The sequence below is a fragment of the Pongo pygmaeus genome, chromosome 16, assembly GCF_028885625.2.
Source record: "Pongo pygmaeus isolate AG05252 chromosome 16, NHGRI_mPonPyg2-v2.0_pri, whole genome shotgun sequence".
Taxonomy (NCBI): Eukaryota; Metazoa; Chordata; class Mammalia; order Primates; family Hominidae; genus Pongo; species Pongo pygmaeus.
Window position 1 is genome coordinate 37,422,497 of NC_072389.2, and position 17,296 is coordinate 37,439,792.

Genomic DNA, 17,296 nt, shown 5'->3' on the forward strand with positions numbered 1-17,296 from the left:
GATTATAGTTTTGTTTGCTTCCTTTAAGGCTGTTATTTCATTTCAGTATCAAGGGTATGCAGGGCTGAGTTGGGAAGCTTTACATCTTTTTTCTAAGATCTAGGATGTAGATCTGGTTTACACAGTAATTTTCAATGGCAGGAGTATTTTGCCTCCTATGGGACGTTTGGAAATATCTGGAGACATTTTTGTGGTCACAACTGGTCATGGTCGGGAGGTCTTATTGGCATTCTGTGGGTAGAGGGAATGTTACTAAATGTCCGACAACACACCAGGAGAACCCTCCACAAAGAATTATCTGGCCCAATATATCAATATTGCTGAGGCTGACAAATTCTGGTTTAAATAAGTATCCAATATGGAGGATGAGTCTTTGTCTTTTTCCTTCTTCTGCGTATTGGTCCCCAGATTTTCCACTACTTCAGTTAGTTTTCATAACTGCAGATTCTTAAAAAAAAAAAAATGAACACTTTGGCCGGGTGCGATGGCTCATGCCTGTAATCCCAGCACTTTGGGAGGCCGAGGCTGGTGGATCACGAGGGCAGGAAATCGAGACCATCCTGGCTAACATGGTGATGCCCCATCTCTACTAAGCCAAAATACAAAAAATTAGCCAGGCGTGGTGGCGGGCACCTGTAGCCCCAGCTACTCGGGAGGTTGAGGCAGGAGAGTGGCGTGAACCCGGGAGGTGGAGCTTGTCGTGCCACTGCACTCCAGCGTGGGTGACAGAGCGAGACTCTGTCTGAGAAAAAAAAAAAAATGAACATGTCATCCATACTTCTAAGGTGTTGTAAAGATGTGCAAAGTTTTCACTTTTTGCATCATATTCACATGTGGCTATATGCCTTTTTCTCTTCAAAGTTTTCTTTATCTTGATTACTTATCAGAGGCTTGACTGTTTTAATCTCAGTCTTTTGAAAGAATTCTCCTTTAGTTTTATTTTTTAAATCTAGTGGTTTTTCTTTTTTACTTTTTCCTTATGTCTTAATTATTTCCCCCTTTTTGTTTGTTTTGCTTTTCCTAGTTTAGTGGATCAATGTAATTTAAATTGCTTTTTAAACAAATATGTAAGGGTATACGTTTTCGTTGGGTGCTGTTTGACTTCATTGCACAAGTTTTAAAATCTACTTTTTAATAGTTTGTACTTTCTAAATTATTTCGTTGCATCTTTTGTTCACATTGCTCTTACTATTAATTTTTTATTTTAATTAATTAATGAATTTATTTATTTATTTATTGAGATAGAGTCTTGCTCTGTAGCCCAGGCTGGAGTGCAGTGGCATGATCTTGGCTCACTGCAAGCTCCACCTCGGGGGTTCATGTCATTCTCCTGCCTTAGCCTCCCAAGTAGCTGAGACTACAGGTGTCTGCCACCATGTCCGGACATTTTTGTATTTTTAGTACAGATGGGGTTTCACTGCGTTAGCCAGGATGGTCTCGATCTCCTGACCTCATGATCCACCCACCTTGGGCTCTCAAAGTCCCAGAATTACAGGCATGAGCCACTGCGCCCAGCCCAAAAGCTTTGTGTTTTTACAGATATTAGACATGTTTAAGAAAAAAAATCTTAACAAAAACGTAGGAGAATAAGAGAAACATTTTTCCAAAAAAGAGAAATCATTGTGATTATTTTATCTTATTAGAATGTTGGATAATATAGTCTGCCTCATTAATCATCAAGCATGCTATGGGTTTTCCATTTTTATAGGATCTGTATCTCAGTTAAGGTAATACTGGTAATTTTTGTACTGTAATCAAAGATGAAAACTGTAGGCCAAAATCATAGACCTTGCATAGAAGCTGGATAATGAAGACAGCTATGGAGAAAAACATAGATACACACACACGGACACACATATATATAAAGTATACACACATATATTTTTTAAAGTTTGAAAGCTTTTAAAGCAAAAGCCGGCCCCTCTTCTCTTCCAGAGTGGGAGGCCTCTCCCCTCTCTTAGAGTGGGTGGGGACAGCGGTTGCATGGGCAGCTTTCCTTGTGAGCCACAGTTCCCTCTGGACACACTGCTGTCTGGCCACACCCCCTTTCCCTTTCATCTTTCTCATTGACCAATGGGCTTGGAGCATTAAGGCCACACCCCTATTCCACATTCTACTGGGGCCCTGGTTACGCCTCCTCTGGCTCAGTCACACAGCTGCCTGGTAGGTGACTGGAGGTGTTGATTAGTGCTCACTGGGATTTCGCTGACGTGGCCCCAACCCTGCCTCCCTACCCACCCTGCGATGGCAGAAGAAACTCAACAGAACAAATTGGCGGCAGCCAAGAAAAAGGTAAAAACGCACTAGGTCATAGCCCCTCAAACCAGCCACAGATCCCCTCTGATGACAAGACCCCTGCCAGAGTCCATACAACTCCTGAAGCACACTGGACTGGGCCCCCCAACCCCGGTGCCTCTGGGCTACCCCCACCAAAGTTTTGTCAGTCAGCCCCACCCCTTCAGCAAACAGCCCAGTCCTTGCCCTCACCAATCACCCCAGGGTGAATTGGGTGGGTGACTCTTGGGGCTTCCCACTCCATTACTGGGCCTTCATCTCCTGCTGCCCCAAGCTTGATCTCCCTGGGCTCTTTGGACTCTCATCTCCAAGGATCCAGGCCCTACCCCCTTTGGTCTGGTGACTGCTGGGACTCCCTGCTGCAGACTCTGCCCTCCCCTCCTGTTGCCTCAAGGTCGACCTCCCTGGGTTCTTTGTGCTGGCATCTCCAAGGAGCTGGGTCCCAACCCTGTACTTCCCTCCCCCATCATGGAGCGGAGACTTGGACATGGTGCTGACATGGTCCCTCCCCCCACCAGGAGGAGTGGAATGTAGTGATGTCACAGTCCACCTGTAACTGTCATTACTGCAAGACTGGCCTTTGATCTTATGACCCAGTCCCCTAAGCATTCTCACCCCATTTCTGGTTCCTCTGGTCACAGCACAAATTTCCAGCTGGAAGGGGAATGGAGACTGGGACCTAGGAGCAAGCGGTTTCAGGCTGCCTCACTCCCTTACAGATGTTGATGGTGGGAAAATCCTACACTTCCCCCGTGAACTCAAAACGTTGACAGTATCTCTGGGTGGCAATGAGAGAATGGGTTTGGTTTGGTTTTCTCCCAGGCTTCTACTTTCCAGAGAGATTTTAACATTTTTTTCTGAGTTCTCCACCTCATATTCTCATTCTCCATGGTTCTGGGACCAGACTGCCCTTCAGTCAGTGGTCTCTGAAGTGAGATTCGCTCATCTTCTGTGGAATAGATCTTGGGAAACTGAACTTGACACCTTGAATCTTCCTCATATTATCTCAACCTTGGGTACTTTGAGTGCCACAGGATAAATGTGGGACATCTTTCTGAAGCATCAGTTTCCCTTGATTCTCTTGAGATCAAGAGAAAAAACATGAATGTACTTAGGGATGACAGTCACTTAGGTTTCTAAGAGCATACCAGACTTCTCTCTGAAATGAGGCTTGGGTTGTCCTCTTTCTGATAAATTCTGATTTAAGAGAAAGGCTGCCTTCTGCCATGAGGACACATTGATATAAAAGTTTGAGGGGTACTGGTGCACTTCTTCACACTAACAGATGTGTGAGGATGTATGACTCTAAACCACATGGCATACAGTTCCTGCCTACTTAACGTTTACTTTTCTACCTCCGCCTCTGGGTTTGGTCCCTGGCAGCTGCTGATTCTTGGCAAAACCTCAGAGCTTGGAGTCAGAAGACTGAGTTTCAAAGTTCCAGTATTGCCTTTTTCTTTTTTTTTTCTAGCCATGATATCAATCCCTCTCAGTCACTAAGTGAGTGTGACAACACCTTGTACTGTTGTTGGCGTCATTAAATCAGATGGTGTGTAAGTGTATTTTGTAAAAACTGTAAAGGAGGATGTGGCTGTAGGGGCTGACAGTTCTCATGAGTATTACTGCTCTTCTTTCCAACAGTTAAAAGAATATTGGCAGAAAAACAGCCCTAGAGTTCCAGCAGGAGTGAACAGGAACAGGAAAACAAATGGCAGTATCCCTGAGACAGCCACTTCTGGTGGTTGCCAGTCACCTGGGGATGTGAGTCTTGGCTGGCCAGGCTTCTGGGGACAGGGGGGCCAAGGGGCAATAGAGGGTAATTGTTAAGATTGTAGATGGACTGCTGGGTACTGGTTAAGAATTCTGGCTTTAGCTGGGTGTGGTGGCCCATGCCTGTAATCCTAGAAATTTGGGAGGCCAAGGCAGGCAGATCATGAGGTCAGGAGATCCAGACCATCCTGGTTAACATGGTGAAACCCTGTCTCTACTAAAAATACAAAAAAATTAGCCAAGCATGGTGGCATGTGCCTGTAGTCCCAGCTACTCAGAAGGCTGAGGCAAGAGAATGGTGTGAACCTGGGAGGTGGAGCTTCCAGTAGCCAAGATTGTGCCACTGCACTCCAGCCTGGTGACAGAGCAAGACTCTGTCTCAAAAAAAAGAAAAAAAGGAATTCTGGGTTTGAATCCTGCCTCTCCATCTGCTCTGCTAGGGCTATGATTTAGGGCAAGATGCTTGACCTAATTGGGCCTCTCTTTTCACATCTGTATAACAGAGGTGATACTGTTTGACTTCCACTTGTGAAGTTTAAATGAGATTTGTTATTGTTGTTTTTATGTTAATCCCTAGTACATGGCCTGCTGTAAACACTCAGGACACCCAGGATATGGTCATTGCTGTTTGAGTTTCCTCATCCCCAGTCTCAAGGGGAAGCCAGGACAATGAGAACAGTCACTTGCCATCAGGAATCACTGAAAGGGCCCCAGGATGGGATGGTGGGGAGATAAGAACCATGAGAGAAGTTAGCATAAAGGAGTTATGGGACAAAGGATCCAAGACAGGCAGAAAAGAAAATGTTGCCAGTTGATGGGGAAGAAAGGAAGTCAGAGGACTCAGACACTGTGGGGGACAGAACATCTCCATATGCGCTCTCATCTCTTGTAGTCAGCAAGAGATTTCCACAGGGAAGGCCCTACATCATCTGCTACCCTGAAGGATCTGGAGGTAAGAGGCTCTGGGCACAGGTGCTGTGACCCTTCAGGTCAACCCTCCAACCTCCTCCTCCAGGTGGGACTGGGTGCCCCTCTGCCAGCTGAGACAGCCCACACACACCCCAGCCCTAATGATTATTCTCTCTACCTCTCCCCCAACTCCTCCTCCACCTCTTCCTCTCTGCATGTGCCTCAGAGCCCATGCCAAGAACTAGCAGTAGTTCTGGATTCAAGGTCCGTAAAAATCAGTCAACTGAAGAACACCATCAAATCTTTGGTAAGAGTCCAGTGGGGTCCCCTGATTCCACACTGCCAATCCTGGGCTCCAGTTTCCCCTTGGGGCCCTGAAGAAAGGGGCTGGGGGCCCCTGGTGCCCAGGACAAATAGGGAGCTGGGGCGCCCAGGCCTCACCTGGAGGGACCCCAGAGCATGCAGCATGGCTCTTCTTTTGCTGCCCTCTTTGCCAACTCTCTCCTCTCCAGACACCCGTGCTCGAGTCCTTGCTACACAAGCCCTGGGGTTGTTGCCTCTCGGGGAATTGCTAGCCTGACTGGTTATCAGGGGCCCTGTATTTCTGCCATGACTCAGTCCCTAATTTGCTCTTTGATTCTCAACAAGCCACCTCTCCTTTTTAGGCTCGTGTTTCCGAGGAGGTAGTGAGTATCAAAGGTCTCTGTTAGCTCTTGAGTCTGAGATTTAAAGGCCCACTAGAAAGGAAACCTCAGGGCCAAGGGCTCCTGTCTGTCCTTTTCCATCCTATATCTGCTGTGAAGAACCATACCTGGCCTGTACGTGCTCAGTACATGTTTATTGAATGAACCCACTTTTCTAAATCACAAGCTGCCAGAAGGAGGGGCCTTTCTGAAACTCCGTCTCTAGAGGTTTATGTTGCTGTCCTCTCAAGAGATTCCAGATTCAGACTTTGAGTTCTGTGGCTGTGGGCAAAAGCCAACAAAGACCCAAATCCTCTGTCCTTGGGAGCTTGAGGAGAGTTTACCAGTTCGTGTTCCCATTATGTCTGAGAACTTTGCCTTGAAAATCCATTCCTGGCCCCTGCCTACCGCTTCCTGGTCTGGGGAATAGAGTTGAGGGGGCCACCCTCCATCACCTTAATTTGACTTTCCCCACAGAAACAACAGAAGAAACAAGTGGAACATCAGCTGGAAGAAGTAACATGATTTCTTTGTTTGCTCACGAGATGACTGCAGGGTTTGGGGGGCACTCAGACATAGAGGCCCCAGTCTCGTCTCACCTACTCCCAGCCTGGGGAAGAAGGCTCACTCCTCAGATTCCACCCCATCCCCACAGGGCCCCTGATAACCTGGTCCCATGGGTGGGCCTGTCCTGGGGCATTGGTGACATTCTGGGTGCACGTCTCTTGCTGTGCCATCTCTGCCTCTCCCTGGTGAGAGCTCTGTCTTCCTCTTCCTACAGGAAAAGAAAGCAAACAACAAGAAACAGAAAGCCGAAAGGGAGCTAGAGGTGAGTGGAGGGTGTGAAGTTTCCTCCTGTCCTCCGGAGAATGTTTCTTTCCTTCTCTTTCAGCACTTGCTTGGCTTTTCTCCCAAAGGTTCAAATCCAGACATTGAACATACAGAAAGGGAAGCTAAATACACACCTGTACCACATGAAACGTTCTCTCAGATACTTTGAAGGTGAGAATCTGGGCACCCTGTCATCCTTCAACCTGGCACTTTGACAGGTCTTCAGGGGGAGTCCTTTGGGACCCATCTCAACTCTCTCATTACAGAAGAGTCAAAGGATCTGGCTATCCACCTGCAACATTCATTGCAGCGTAAAAGAGAGTTAGAGCAGGCTCTCTCTGCTGTCACCGCCACACAGAAGAAGAAGGCAAACCAGGTGAGTCCAACCACCTGCCCCATCCCCTGGGAGCCTGGCTTCACAGATGGAGGAGTGAGCCTAAAGGTCCCTTCTGCAGGATGGAGTGTCCTGCCCAGAAGGCAGCATGGCCATTTCTTGCTGCTTTTTTAAAAGGTTTTTAGTGGCAGCTTGGGGCTGAGTCAGCTGCTGTGGGTGAGTTGAGGGGCACTGTGTGGAGTGAGCACTGGACGCAGAGCTTGGAGGCCAAGTGCCTGCCCCGCCCTTACCTGGCTGTGGTCTTGGGCAAGTCCTAGGTGGGGTATTGGGTACTTGTACTGTGAAGGTACAGAAGAGTACTTCTAGTATGTTACCATTTCTATAGAAAGAGGAAATGTGTGCATGTGTGTGTTTGTGTACATACTATGATAATATACATAAAACATGTCTGCAAGCATTCATAAAAAATTCAGGAGAGAGCAACAAGTTGGCTGGGAGATACTTCCCTTCTGTACCTTCTGAGTTTTGGACTATGCGAATGTATCATCCTTTCAAAAAGTGAACAAAAGATTAATTTTCCCCCTCCTATCTGTGCCCCCATCCCCAGCAAGAAAAATGGGCTTAGAGAATTGGATAGACCTGGGTGTTTATATCCCAGCTCTGCCTAAGTGAACTCAGGCAAGCACTTAACCTCAAATACTCCATGTTTTTTCATCTATACAGAAGAGGTAATCATAGTAACTGTCTCCTATGGTGGTTGTGAGGATTAAACGGGATTGTTAGCACTGTACCTGGTGAAGCATTCCACAAAGGTTCAAACAGTGGTAATAATAACAGTAATAACAATAGCAATATTATCTGATCTCTCTGGGCCTCTGTTAGCCAGCTATAAATTCAATCTCATTCCCTGTCCCTTCCAACTTTACTGAGTTCTTTTAAAAACCAGACCACGGGCTTGGAAATGCCTTGATCTTTACTGAGCAAGTTGTATATTGGGCCTAGCCCTAGCCCTTTTAAGGGGCACTGTGTGGAATGGCCCGGGCTCACCAGATTGAAACTGGTCACTCTTCACCATCCAGTTTTCCAGCCACAGTAAAGCACGTATGGAGTGGAAGTTAGAGCACTCCATCCAGGAGCAGGCACTGCTGAAAGCGCAGGTGACACAGGTGAGGTTTTCTGAGGGATGGATGTGGAAGGAAGATGACCCCAGGTGGCCAGGAGCAGGAGAGGACCAGTGACAGCCCTTCCTAACTTCTGTGCCCATTCTTGCAGTTGAAGGAGTCATTTAAACAAGCCCAATTAGAAAGAGACGAGTGTGTGCAACATCTAAAAGGAGAGAGGGCCCGGTGGCAGCAGAGGATGAGAAAAATGTCGCAGGAGGTGAGATCTGACCCTTCAGCACCCCCACCTTAGATAGGTCACTGGATCTTTCTGGGCATCTTTAAAATGGCAATAGTACAGCCAGAGGTGGTCATGGGTCTGGGCTTTGTGGAGGTGGGGTCAGAGAGGGAGATGGCAGCCTGTCCAGCCACCAGCCCCTCTCTCCAGGGCCCTTTCCCCTTGTGCTTTCGGCAGGTTTGCACATTAAAGAATGAAAAGAAGAATGATATGCGTCGGATAGAAAAGCTGGAGAGGAGCTTGTCCAAACTGAAAAACCAGATGGGTAAGATGGGGCTGGCATGACCTGGGAGCAGGATTGGCATCAGAGGGCTGTGAGGGTGGCTTAGAATGCCCCAGGGAGGTAGGTGGATGCAAGGGCTTTGAGGCAGAGGGAAAGAGGTCTGTGCCAGGAGATGGCAAGTCTTGTCATCTCAATAAGTCTCAGTGTCTCAGTGTCCCCATCAGCAAGGAGGGCCCACTGTCAGTCACCCGCAGTGCTCTTTTTTTGAAACTGGTTTGGAAGACTGGCTACCATCCCGGTGCGTGGAATCATAAGCAGTGAGGCCAAGTTTGGGGAGTCTGAGAGGAGCTGTGCACCAAGAGGAGGGTTTTTGTTTTGTTTTGTTTTTTTGAGAATCCAGAGGCCCTTATTATCTGCTTCCTTTCTCAGCTGAACCCCTGCCCCCAGAGCCCCCAGAGCCCCCAGCAATGTCCTCCAAGGTGGAGCTGCAGCACCTGAGGAAGGAACTAGAGAGAGTGGCAGGAGAGCTCCAGGCCCAAGTCAAAAACAATCAGCGCATAAGCCTCCTGAACCGGGGACAAGAAGAGAGGATTCAGGTGCAGGAAGAGAGACTTCGGAAGCAGGAGGAGAGGCTTGAGGAGCAGCAGGAGAGGCTTCAGCAGCTGGCCAAGCCACAGAGCATCTTTGAGGAGCTGGTGCGTTGCCCCACCGGGGGAGCCTGCCCTCCTCCCTAGCCCTCCGGGCCTTTGTTTCCCCACCTCTAAAATGGGGCAGTGTAGCCCTCATGTGAAATGTTACTTCTAAGGGCACCCGTGAGCCAGGTGGCTGTGGGAAAGAGGGGATGATTTTTCTAACCTGCCTCCACCCTTCCTGGTGCCATGGGAGGCAGACACCAAGTTCTGGGGTTTCCAGCTGCAGTGGGTGGCTGCTGATTGCTTCTCTATGTCCAGAACAATGAGCACAAGAGCGCACTGCAGTTGAAGCAGCAAGTAAAGGAGCTACAGGAGAAGCTTGGTGAGGTGAAGGAGACAGAAACCTCCACCCCATCCAAGAAGGGCTGTGAGGCGGGCAGCAGCCTCTGGGGAGGGGAGGTGCCAAGCCAGGGGCAGCTCCAGCCTGGGGGCAGGTGACCCCAGCACTCTCCAGAGCAGTACTGTGACTGTTTCTTGCTTCCTGCCCTCTGACTTTTAGAGGTGGGTAGCCCTGGGCTCCTCTCAGGTCTGGACATCATCATCCCAGCTAGAGGCATGGAGCCCCCAATCACAGGGGAAGAGACGGTGGTATAACAGGCTCCTTATGCCAGGTGCAGTGGCTCATGCCTATAATCCCAGCACTTTGGGAGACTGAGGCAGGAGAATCACTTGAGGTCGGGAGTTTGAGATCAGCCTGGCCAACATGGTAAAACCTCATGTCTACTAAAATTACAAAAAAATAAAATAAATATTAGCAGGGCATTGTGGCACATGCCTGTAATTCCACCTACTCAGGAGGCTGAGGCATGAGAATCGCTTGAGCTCAGGGGGTGGAGGTTGCAGTGAGCTGAGATTGCACCACTGCACTCCAGCCTGGGCCACAGAGTGACACTCTTGTCTCAAAACAAAACAAAAAGACTCCTTAGATTAAAACTGGATTCCAGCCTGGTTCCACTGGTCACCATTCAAGTACTTTTCATCTCAAAGTCTGTTTCTTTAACTTCAAAGGGAAGTTAGCATTTTCCTTACAGAGGTGCTGAGGATTAAATGAGAAGAGGGTATGAGATTTGAGGCTGGGGAAGGAGGCATGGGGTTCTAGGAAAGGGAGGCAGTCACTTAGGCCTCGAGCAAGGGGCCAGGGGCCTGGGCAGGGGACAGAGCCCCACAGTGCCCTCACTACCCCACTAATGGGCCCAGAATCTGGAAACCAGCCACCACGTGCTCTCACGCCCAGGATCTTCCTGCAGGTGGAGCTGAAGAGCCAAGAGGCTCAGAGTCTGCAGCAGCAGCCAGACCATTACCTGGGTCACCTGCAGCAGTACGTGGCCACCTATCAGCAGCAGGTGGCCGCCTATCAGCAGCTGACCTCTGAGAAGGAGGCGCTGCCCAGGCAGTGACTGCAGCAGACCCAGCTCATGAACCAGCTGCAGCAGCAGGAAGCTTGGGGCAAAGCGGTGGCCGAGATGGCCTGCCAAAAGTTGCAGGAGACCCAGGGGAGGGAGCTGTGGAGGACAGGGCCGTGAAGGGGATGACCTGGCAAACTCCATCCCTTCTCACTCTTTCCTGTCCCCTTAGGAGCACCTGGAAGCTACCAGCCAGCAGAACCAGCAGCTAACAACCCAGCTGAGCCTCATGGCTCTCCCTGGGGAAGGTACGGGAGACCGCTCAGAGGAAGAGGAGAGAGCCCCAGGAGGAAGGGGGGACTGTTAGCAGCATAGGATTGAGGAGTTGGAAGAGACCTTTAGAACAGCTGGTCATTATGCCGACCGGGTGCCTGCACTAAGTTCGGCATCAGTGTGTTGACCTCCTGTGAGCAGGGGGCCACCAAGTTGCCTAAGGATGGCTGAACTGGCCCAGGTCAGAAAGAGAGCAGGTCAGAACTCCCACATCGACCAGTAGTGGGAGTGTGCCTGGGTGGAATAGCAAGATTTTGATTCTTAAAAGTACAAATAAAGAAGAGCAGCTCATTCCTCTCTGGGGAGGGGCTGGCTCAGGGTTACACAGTGAGGGTGGAGGCAGAGGTGGGCCCACAGTACCTCCCTTGTTGGGTTGTCTGAAGACCCCTCTGGCCACCCCCCACAGGAGATGGAGGAGGACATCTGGACAGTGAGGAGGAGGAGGCACCTCGGCCCATGCCAAGCATCTCAGAGGACCTGGAGGGCAGGGAGGCCATGGTGAGCCTGACTCCCCCTGCACCCATTTTGCCACCTTCCTCTGTGGTCCCTCCAAGACCCCTTTATGCTCTTAGTTTCCCTGCATTCTGGTTTCTCTGGACCCTCACCCCTTCTGGGAGCCAGTGGTCAGACACCATTTCACCCGTAACAAATGTGTACTCTCTGAGGCCCCAAGGGAAGGGGCTGCACTCCACCTCTCTGCCCCATTTGCTGTGTGTATGCCCCTACAAGAATGCTCATGTCTTGCCCTCAGGTGGCGATTTTCAAGTCCACTGGAGCCAGTGTCCAGGAGGAGCAAGCACGGTTACAAGAGCAGGTGAAAAAGCAGAGGGTGTGCTGCCAGTGCCTGGCTCACCCGGTGTCCCCTGCCCTGAAGGAGCCAGAGGCAGTGGTCCCAGCCCCAGGGACTGGGGGCAAGTCTGTGAGTGGGGAGACCCACTGGGCCCTGCAGGAAGTCATGGAGAAGCTGGCCCATGCCAGGACTCACCTCCACCTTCTCCATGACTTGAAAATGCCACCTGAGGGCAGGTCGCTGCCGAGATGTGACCGCAATATTTTGGCTCCAGAGCGGCTTTATGGACCACCTGGAGGAGAAGGCAGACCTGAGTGAGCTGGTGAACAAACAAGAACTTCGCTTCATCCACTACTGGCGAGAGAGATGCCATCAGTGAGTGGGAGGCCAGGGCACCACAGGGGGAGCTGCAGGGCCGTCAGAGGGACCCCAGCATCTGAGCCCTGTCTTCTTGCAGGAAAATCCATCACGTTTTAACAGAGCCAGGGGGCAGTGCCAAAGATGCGGCACTGGGAGGAGGACATCATCAGGCTGGCCCAGGACAGGGAGGAGATGAAGGTAGGGTGTGCAACATCTCTGTGGGGGTGGGGGTGGGGGTGGGTGTGAGGGTGGGTGCAGGCAGCGGCATGACAGCTGAGCACCCCTCCCTCCAGGTGAAGCTGCTGGAGCTGCAGCAGATGGTATTGCGGCTTATAGCAACTACAACAATGGTCACAGAAAATTCCTGGCTGCTGCCCAGAACCCTGCTGATGAGCCTGGTCCAGGAGCCCCAGCCCCCCAGGAACTTGGGGCTGCAGACAAGCAGGGTGGTGAGTAGAGCCCTCAGGCGGGGTGGGCAGGCAGGAAGAGGGGTTCTCCCACTGTGCTCAGATCCCCGCCTCCCTCTCTCCAAAGATCTTTGTGAAGTGAGCCTCACCTCCTCTGCTCAAGGAGAGGCCAGGGAGGGTCCTCTCTATGACAACCCTACCACACAGCCAATCGTGCAGGACCACCAGGAGCACCCAGGCTTGGGCAGCAACTGCTGTGTGCCATTCTTTTGCTGGGCTTGGCTGCTGAGAAGAAGGAGATAAACATCACTGTCATCAAAGAGCTGCTCAAGAAATTTTTAAATAAGAAACCAAGTTATGGGGTTAATCTCCTACACAATACATTTACTTCATTTGAATGTTAGAGTCACTCATGATTATTTGTGTTTCTAATTTATAGTTTAAGTTTATTTGTAAAAAGTTAAAAGAGAGTGGGTCTCTGTGGCTCTCACTGATGTTCACTCTGGCATCCTTTAGCATTTTTCTTTTTTAATTTCATAATTGTAGGTCATTAGCATGCATATCGAGTTTGCCCTTATGTGGTGGGAGTTCAAACACACAAAGACCCACTCTTTGCAGAAAATTGTTCTCGTTGGTTTGGAATAGGCTGCCATGCTTCTTTAATGTTATTGCAGCATGTATATTCACTACAGAATTCAGACAAAATTTGCCTATGTTCTACTGTTGTTTGATCTAATCTTAATCACAGTGAGCTCTTCATTAGCTCAATATGTGGTTTGCCCCCAAGTGTGCACTGTTTATTACTTTGTAATATGCCACTATGAGTACTGACATTTAGAGTTGTTTAAAGGCCGAGAACTGGAAACAGCCTTTCCTCCATTTTCTGTGTGTTGGTGATGGGAGTAATAACCTTTTGGGGGAGCTTTTTAAATCTCACAGAAGAGGAAAGTGGCCTCCTCTGGCAGGTATGTGCAGGACAGAGTGTGTTTCATCTGTTCCAGTGCCAAGAATTAGCGCTGTATTATGGTGGTTCCCTTAGGATTTGTATGTGCTCTGGGCTCATGAAGATATTGCATCAGGAGCTGCAGCAGTTGTACTCTTTTTTGATGACCTAAAAAGGGCTTATTTCTGAGGAATGAAAGGTTCCCATCGTTGACTGTGGATGTGGAAAACCTTTCCTAGCTTAGAGCATTTGTATCTACAATACATTTTAAAGTCAGAGTTCATGTTCCCTGTTTTAATCACATGACTACATGCCTCAGTTCACAAAAGGGCGCTGGTGGGCGTTCTTCTTAATGTATTTAGTGAAGATCGTAAGAATCCTTTACGAGTTCAAATGTCCCTGGAACAGGCATACAGGCTCTAGTCAAGAATGAATTAGAGTGAAGGAAAGCTGTGTGGTGCCTGGCATTCCTCTCTGTTCATGGAGCTTCTTTGAGGCTTGAAGATTGATTTTACCATCTAGACATCTCTGGCTAATACCTATTCTTCAACCACCTTGGTTACTCTGACATAGGAATTTACTTCTTTTCCTTGAATGGAAAACACTTTAAAAAATAATAGAAACATTATTATAAACTAATATATGTGAGAGTGCTTAGTTGAAACAAAAAGGAATTTTAGTACACAGTATTATACTATGTTTGAAAATCAAGGAGAAGTTTATGAAACTTAAAATGTTTCCAAACTGCAGTGCAATCTACTGTTTGTGAATGTCAATGTATTATCAGGAAACGTGTCTATACCGTCACACAGTTATATTTTCTCACAGACTTCTTTACAAAGAGTGAAATATGTTTTTGTACCTCTCTGTTTCAGTCAGGGACATATTTAGTGCAATATTCATGTGATTGTGCCTACGCATGATGAATGAATGCATTTCAGTCATATATTGCCTAAATCATAACTTGATGCTTGGGAAAACTTCATGAAGTTTTAATGTCTGTATTCCAGAACACATCACATTATTAGGATGTAGGGAGATATGTATGTGTGCTCCCTGGTGTGGGGATTTCTAGTTACTAGACCATCTCCATATTTAGCATTTGGCATCCTCATGATACTTCTATGACATTAACAGGAGAGCAGCAATACGATTTTACCGATGGAATAACAGATTTGCCGGCATTCACTGAAAGAGGGCAAATATTCGGTCCTTGTGACTTCAACTGACTCTTCCAAATTTTATGAATGTATCAATGTATTAGATAAACCCAGTTTCAGAATGATAAAGAAAAAATGTTAGACCAAATAATGTGGCTAATTAACAGTGGTACGATTTCTAGCCCGTGGGTTTAAAATGCACTTAAAGTCCTGTTCTTGCCTTTTATTTTCTGAACTTGCTGCTTTTGCATTCTTTGTGTTCAGTTTAAAGACAGTTACTTTAAGAGCATTTTAAACCCATGTGCTAGAAATCGGACCACTGTTAATTAGCCACATTATTTGGTCTAACATTTTTTCTTTTATCATTCTGAAACTGGGTTTATCTAATACATTGATAAATTATTTCAAAGATACTTTTATCATTGAAATCACTTCACTTTACCCTGATAAACATCAGTGACTACGAATGACCTTCAGATAGCGTTTAGCATCAGTAACCAATCTGACAACAATGTGTTCATCAGGTGCCTATGGATTAAATCACACACTGGCATATTTAAGCTGAAGGTCAGTCTGGAAAATAAATTTACTATATTGACTGAAATACCACTCTTTGTGTAGGTATTTGTCATATATTTAAGAAAAAGCTAAAAAGAATGGAAACTGTATGACAATAACTTAAGTCTTTCTTCAAAGTGCATGCCGTCTTTTGCGATACCCCATTCAGCCAAGTATTTGTGCTCTTCCTCATTCAGTATAAGGTAGCTTTCAGTTTGCTTAGAAGGCAACATTGGAATGTTAGAGTTCATCAGAAACATAGAATTTTAAAATGTGAGTTCCGCTGAATACATTTGAGTTTCTGTAGGAAGAACCAGAACACCTAAAGATTGCAGTATATAATAATCATTTTAAAAGTATTTGATTAAACCTGATAGATTTTCCAGAAATGAAAAAATATCAGCTCTAAAACCAAAGCTGATTTTTAGAAAATTTGAAAATGTAAATCAGCCCTATCCATAATATATTTTCTGTAAAACTTTATCTTGAAGAGTCATTTTAAAATAATATAACTATTAAAAAATGTAACTGCTATCTTAATGTTCTGAAATAAGTTAAAACATTTTAAAATATGAATACTGTAGTGTAAAAGAAAGAAACGGTGGGAAGGAAAAGCAGAGAATGAAATGGCAATTCCAGTCCAAAGCTTTATTTGCCAAGTTTTCTTAGAATGAATTTTACCAATTTATGAATTCTTGTGAACAGAATGTGTCATGGAAATACTGAAAGATTTTTCCCTAGAGAGGCATTATTGACTGCTGGTGTGATGCTACTGTAATGTAATAAATCATTAAATTGTTTCAAAGTATTGTTTTTGCCTTAAAATTTTATTTTGCGTTTCTTGAAAACTATAGTATTAAAGGTATTGATACGTGCAACTGCTGGGCATGCTTCACATGAGATAATATGTTTCATTTTTTCACAAAATTGTAACATAACTATGCAAGTGTTTATTGAAAGGACACAAAATAAAAAAGTTATGGGATTAGAAAAAATTATGAGGTTAAAAAGTTATGGGATAAAAAAATGTACAAAAGTTGTGGAAAAAAAGTAGAAAAAATTTTTATGAAAAGTTACAAAAAAAGTTATGAAAAAGAAGTTATGGGATTTTTTTTTAAAAGTCATGGAAAAAAAATTAAAATTATAAGCAGGCCCCTGTTAGCAAAGCCTGGAGAAGTGGGGCTGGAGTCTCCACCGCCACCATGTCCCTACCACCCCTTCGCAGGCACCCCTTTACAATTACGGTAGCAGGACAAGACCTCTGTCTAATGGGGAAAGACAAACAGACCCTTTGCCACCTTGACCAAGGCTGAGTCCCTAAATTTCTGGGTGATGATGATTGTTATTTAAGAGCCAGAGGCTGGTGGAGTTGGTTTGTTTGGAGGAGGCCTGATGGCCCCCTTACTCTCACCATAGCAACTTTTCCCTCAGGGGGGCTCCCTTCTTATTCAGAGAGGCAGGACAGTGGGGCTAACTGTGGACCAGGCGAGGGCACGGGCTGCTGGGGTGGCCCCCCTTCCCCAGTGTACATATTGTGTCTGTGTAAGGTTTTGTATATTCCAGAGGGTAGGGCCGCCCCGTATCATACCTAGCTGAGGTTGGAGCTGGCACATGGGGAGGAGGTTCTAATAATTATTTGTGGCTGGGAAACTTATTTATTGCTAGTATAGGACAGAGGAAGGGGGCGGGGATGGGGTCATGGCTCCCTGGTCATGCGACTCCTGTTTATTTTGCTTTTTATTTTGGACAAAATGGATTTAGCCATACTGCTCGGCCTGGTGTGTTCCCGTTTCCCTCACTGGGTCCTGGAGTTTGTGCCACCAAACAAGGAGCCCCAGTGTCTTGAACATGTCCAGCTAGGCTGTTGGGGACCTTCCAGGCGTGTCACCTGTATGCTGCCTGGTGGCGCCTGGGGGATTCCATGGGGACTGCCATGGAGCCTATGGGGTGCAGTCCAGCCCTGACAGCCAACAGGCCTAGAAGCCTGATGCAGCGGTGGCCGGGAAGACAGGTACCAGCACCTAAGGGCACTGACTTCCACCCACCCCAGGCATCTTCCGTTCTGTCCCCTTGCCTCCCTCTCCAGTCTGCACCTGGTGGCCTCTTCTGCAATGAGCCGAGATCGTGCCACTGCACTCTAGCCTGGGCGGACCCTGTCGAAAAAAAAAAAAAAAGGAACTGCTGCCTCCTGCTGCTGAGAGCATACACTGGTATGACCAGCTTAGAAAACAGTTTGGCTCCATCTCATAAGGTTGAATATTCACACT

At 47.3% G+C, this 17,296-nt stretch overlaps 1 protein-coding gene across 2 annotated transcripts; it reads left to right on the top strand.

Annotated features, from left to right (window-relative positions):
• Positions 1-2,038: 2,038 nt before the first annotated feature.
• Positions 2,039-15,837, top strand: LOC134737556 (golgin subfamily A member 8M). Of its 2 annotated transcripts, none has more exons than XM_063652538.1 (19): positions 2,039-2,292; positions 3,937-4,056; positions 4,958-5,017; positions 5,201-5,281; positions 6,135-6,173; positions 6,439-6,486; positions 6,575-6,659; positions 6,755-6,864; positions 7,902-7,988; positions 8,095-8,202; positions 8,398-8,485; positions 8,873-9,138; positions 10,711-10,786; positions 11,218-11,309; positions 11,563-11,625; positions 11,876-11,976; positions 12,059-12,159; positions 12,255-12,410; positions 12,496-15,837. In XM_063652538.1, the coding sequence occupies exons 1-19, from the start codon at positions 2,245-2,247 to the stop codon at positions 12,669-12,671; spliced, it is 1,905 nt and encodes a 634-aa protein (XP_063508608.1). In that variant the 5' UTR covers positions 2,039-2,244; the 3' UTR covers positions 12,672-15,837. The 2 variants fall into 2 exon arrangements, with proteins under 2 accessions (XP_063508608.1, XP_063508609.1); XM_063652539.1 differs by lacking the exon at positions 11,563-11,625 and adding an exon at positions 9,394-9,462 and having other exon boundaries at positions 2,203-2,292.
• The last annotated feature ends 1,459 nt before the right edge of the window (positions 15,838-17,296 follow it).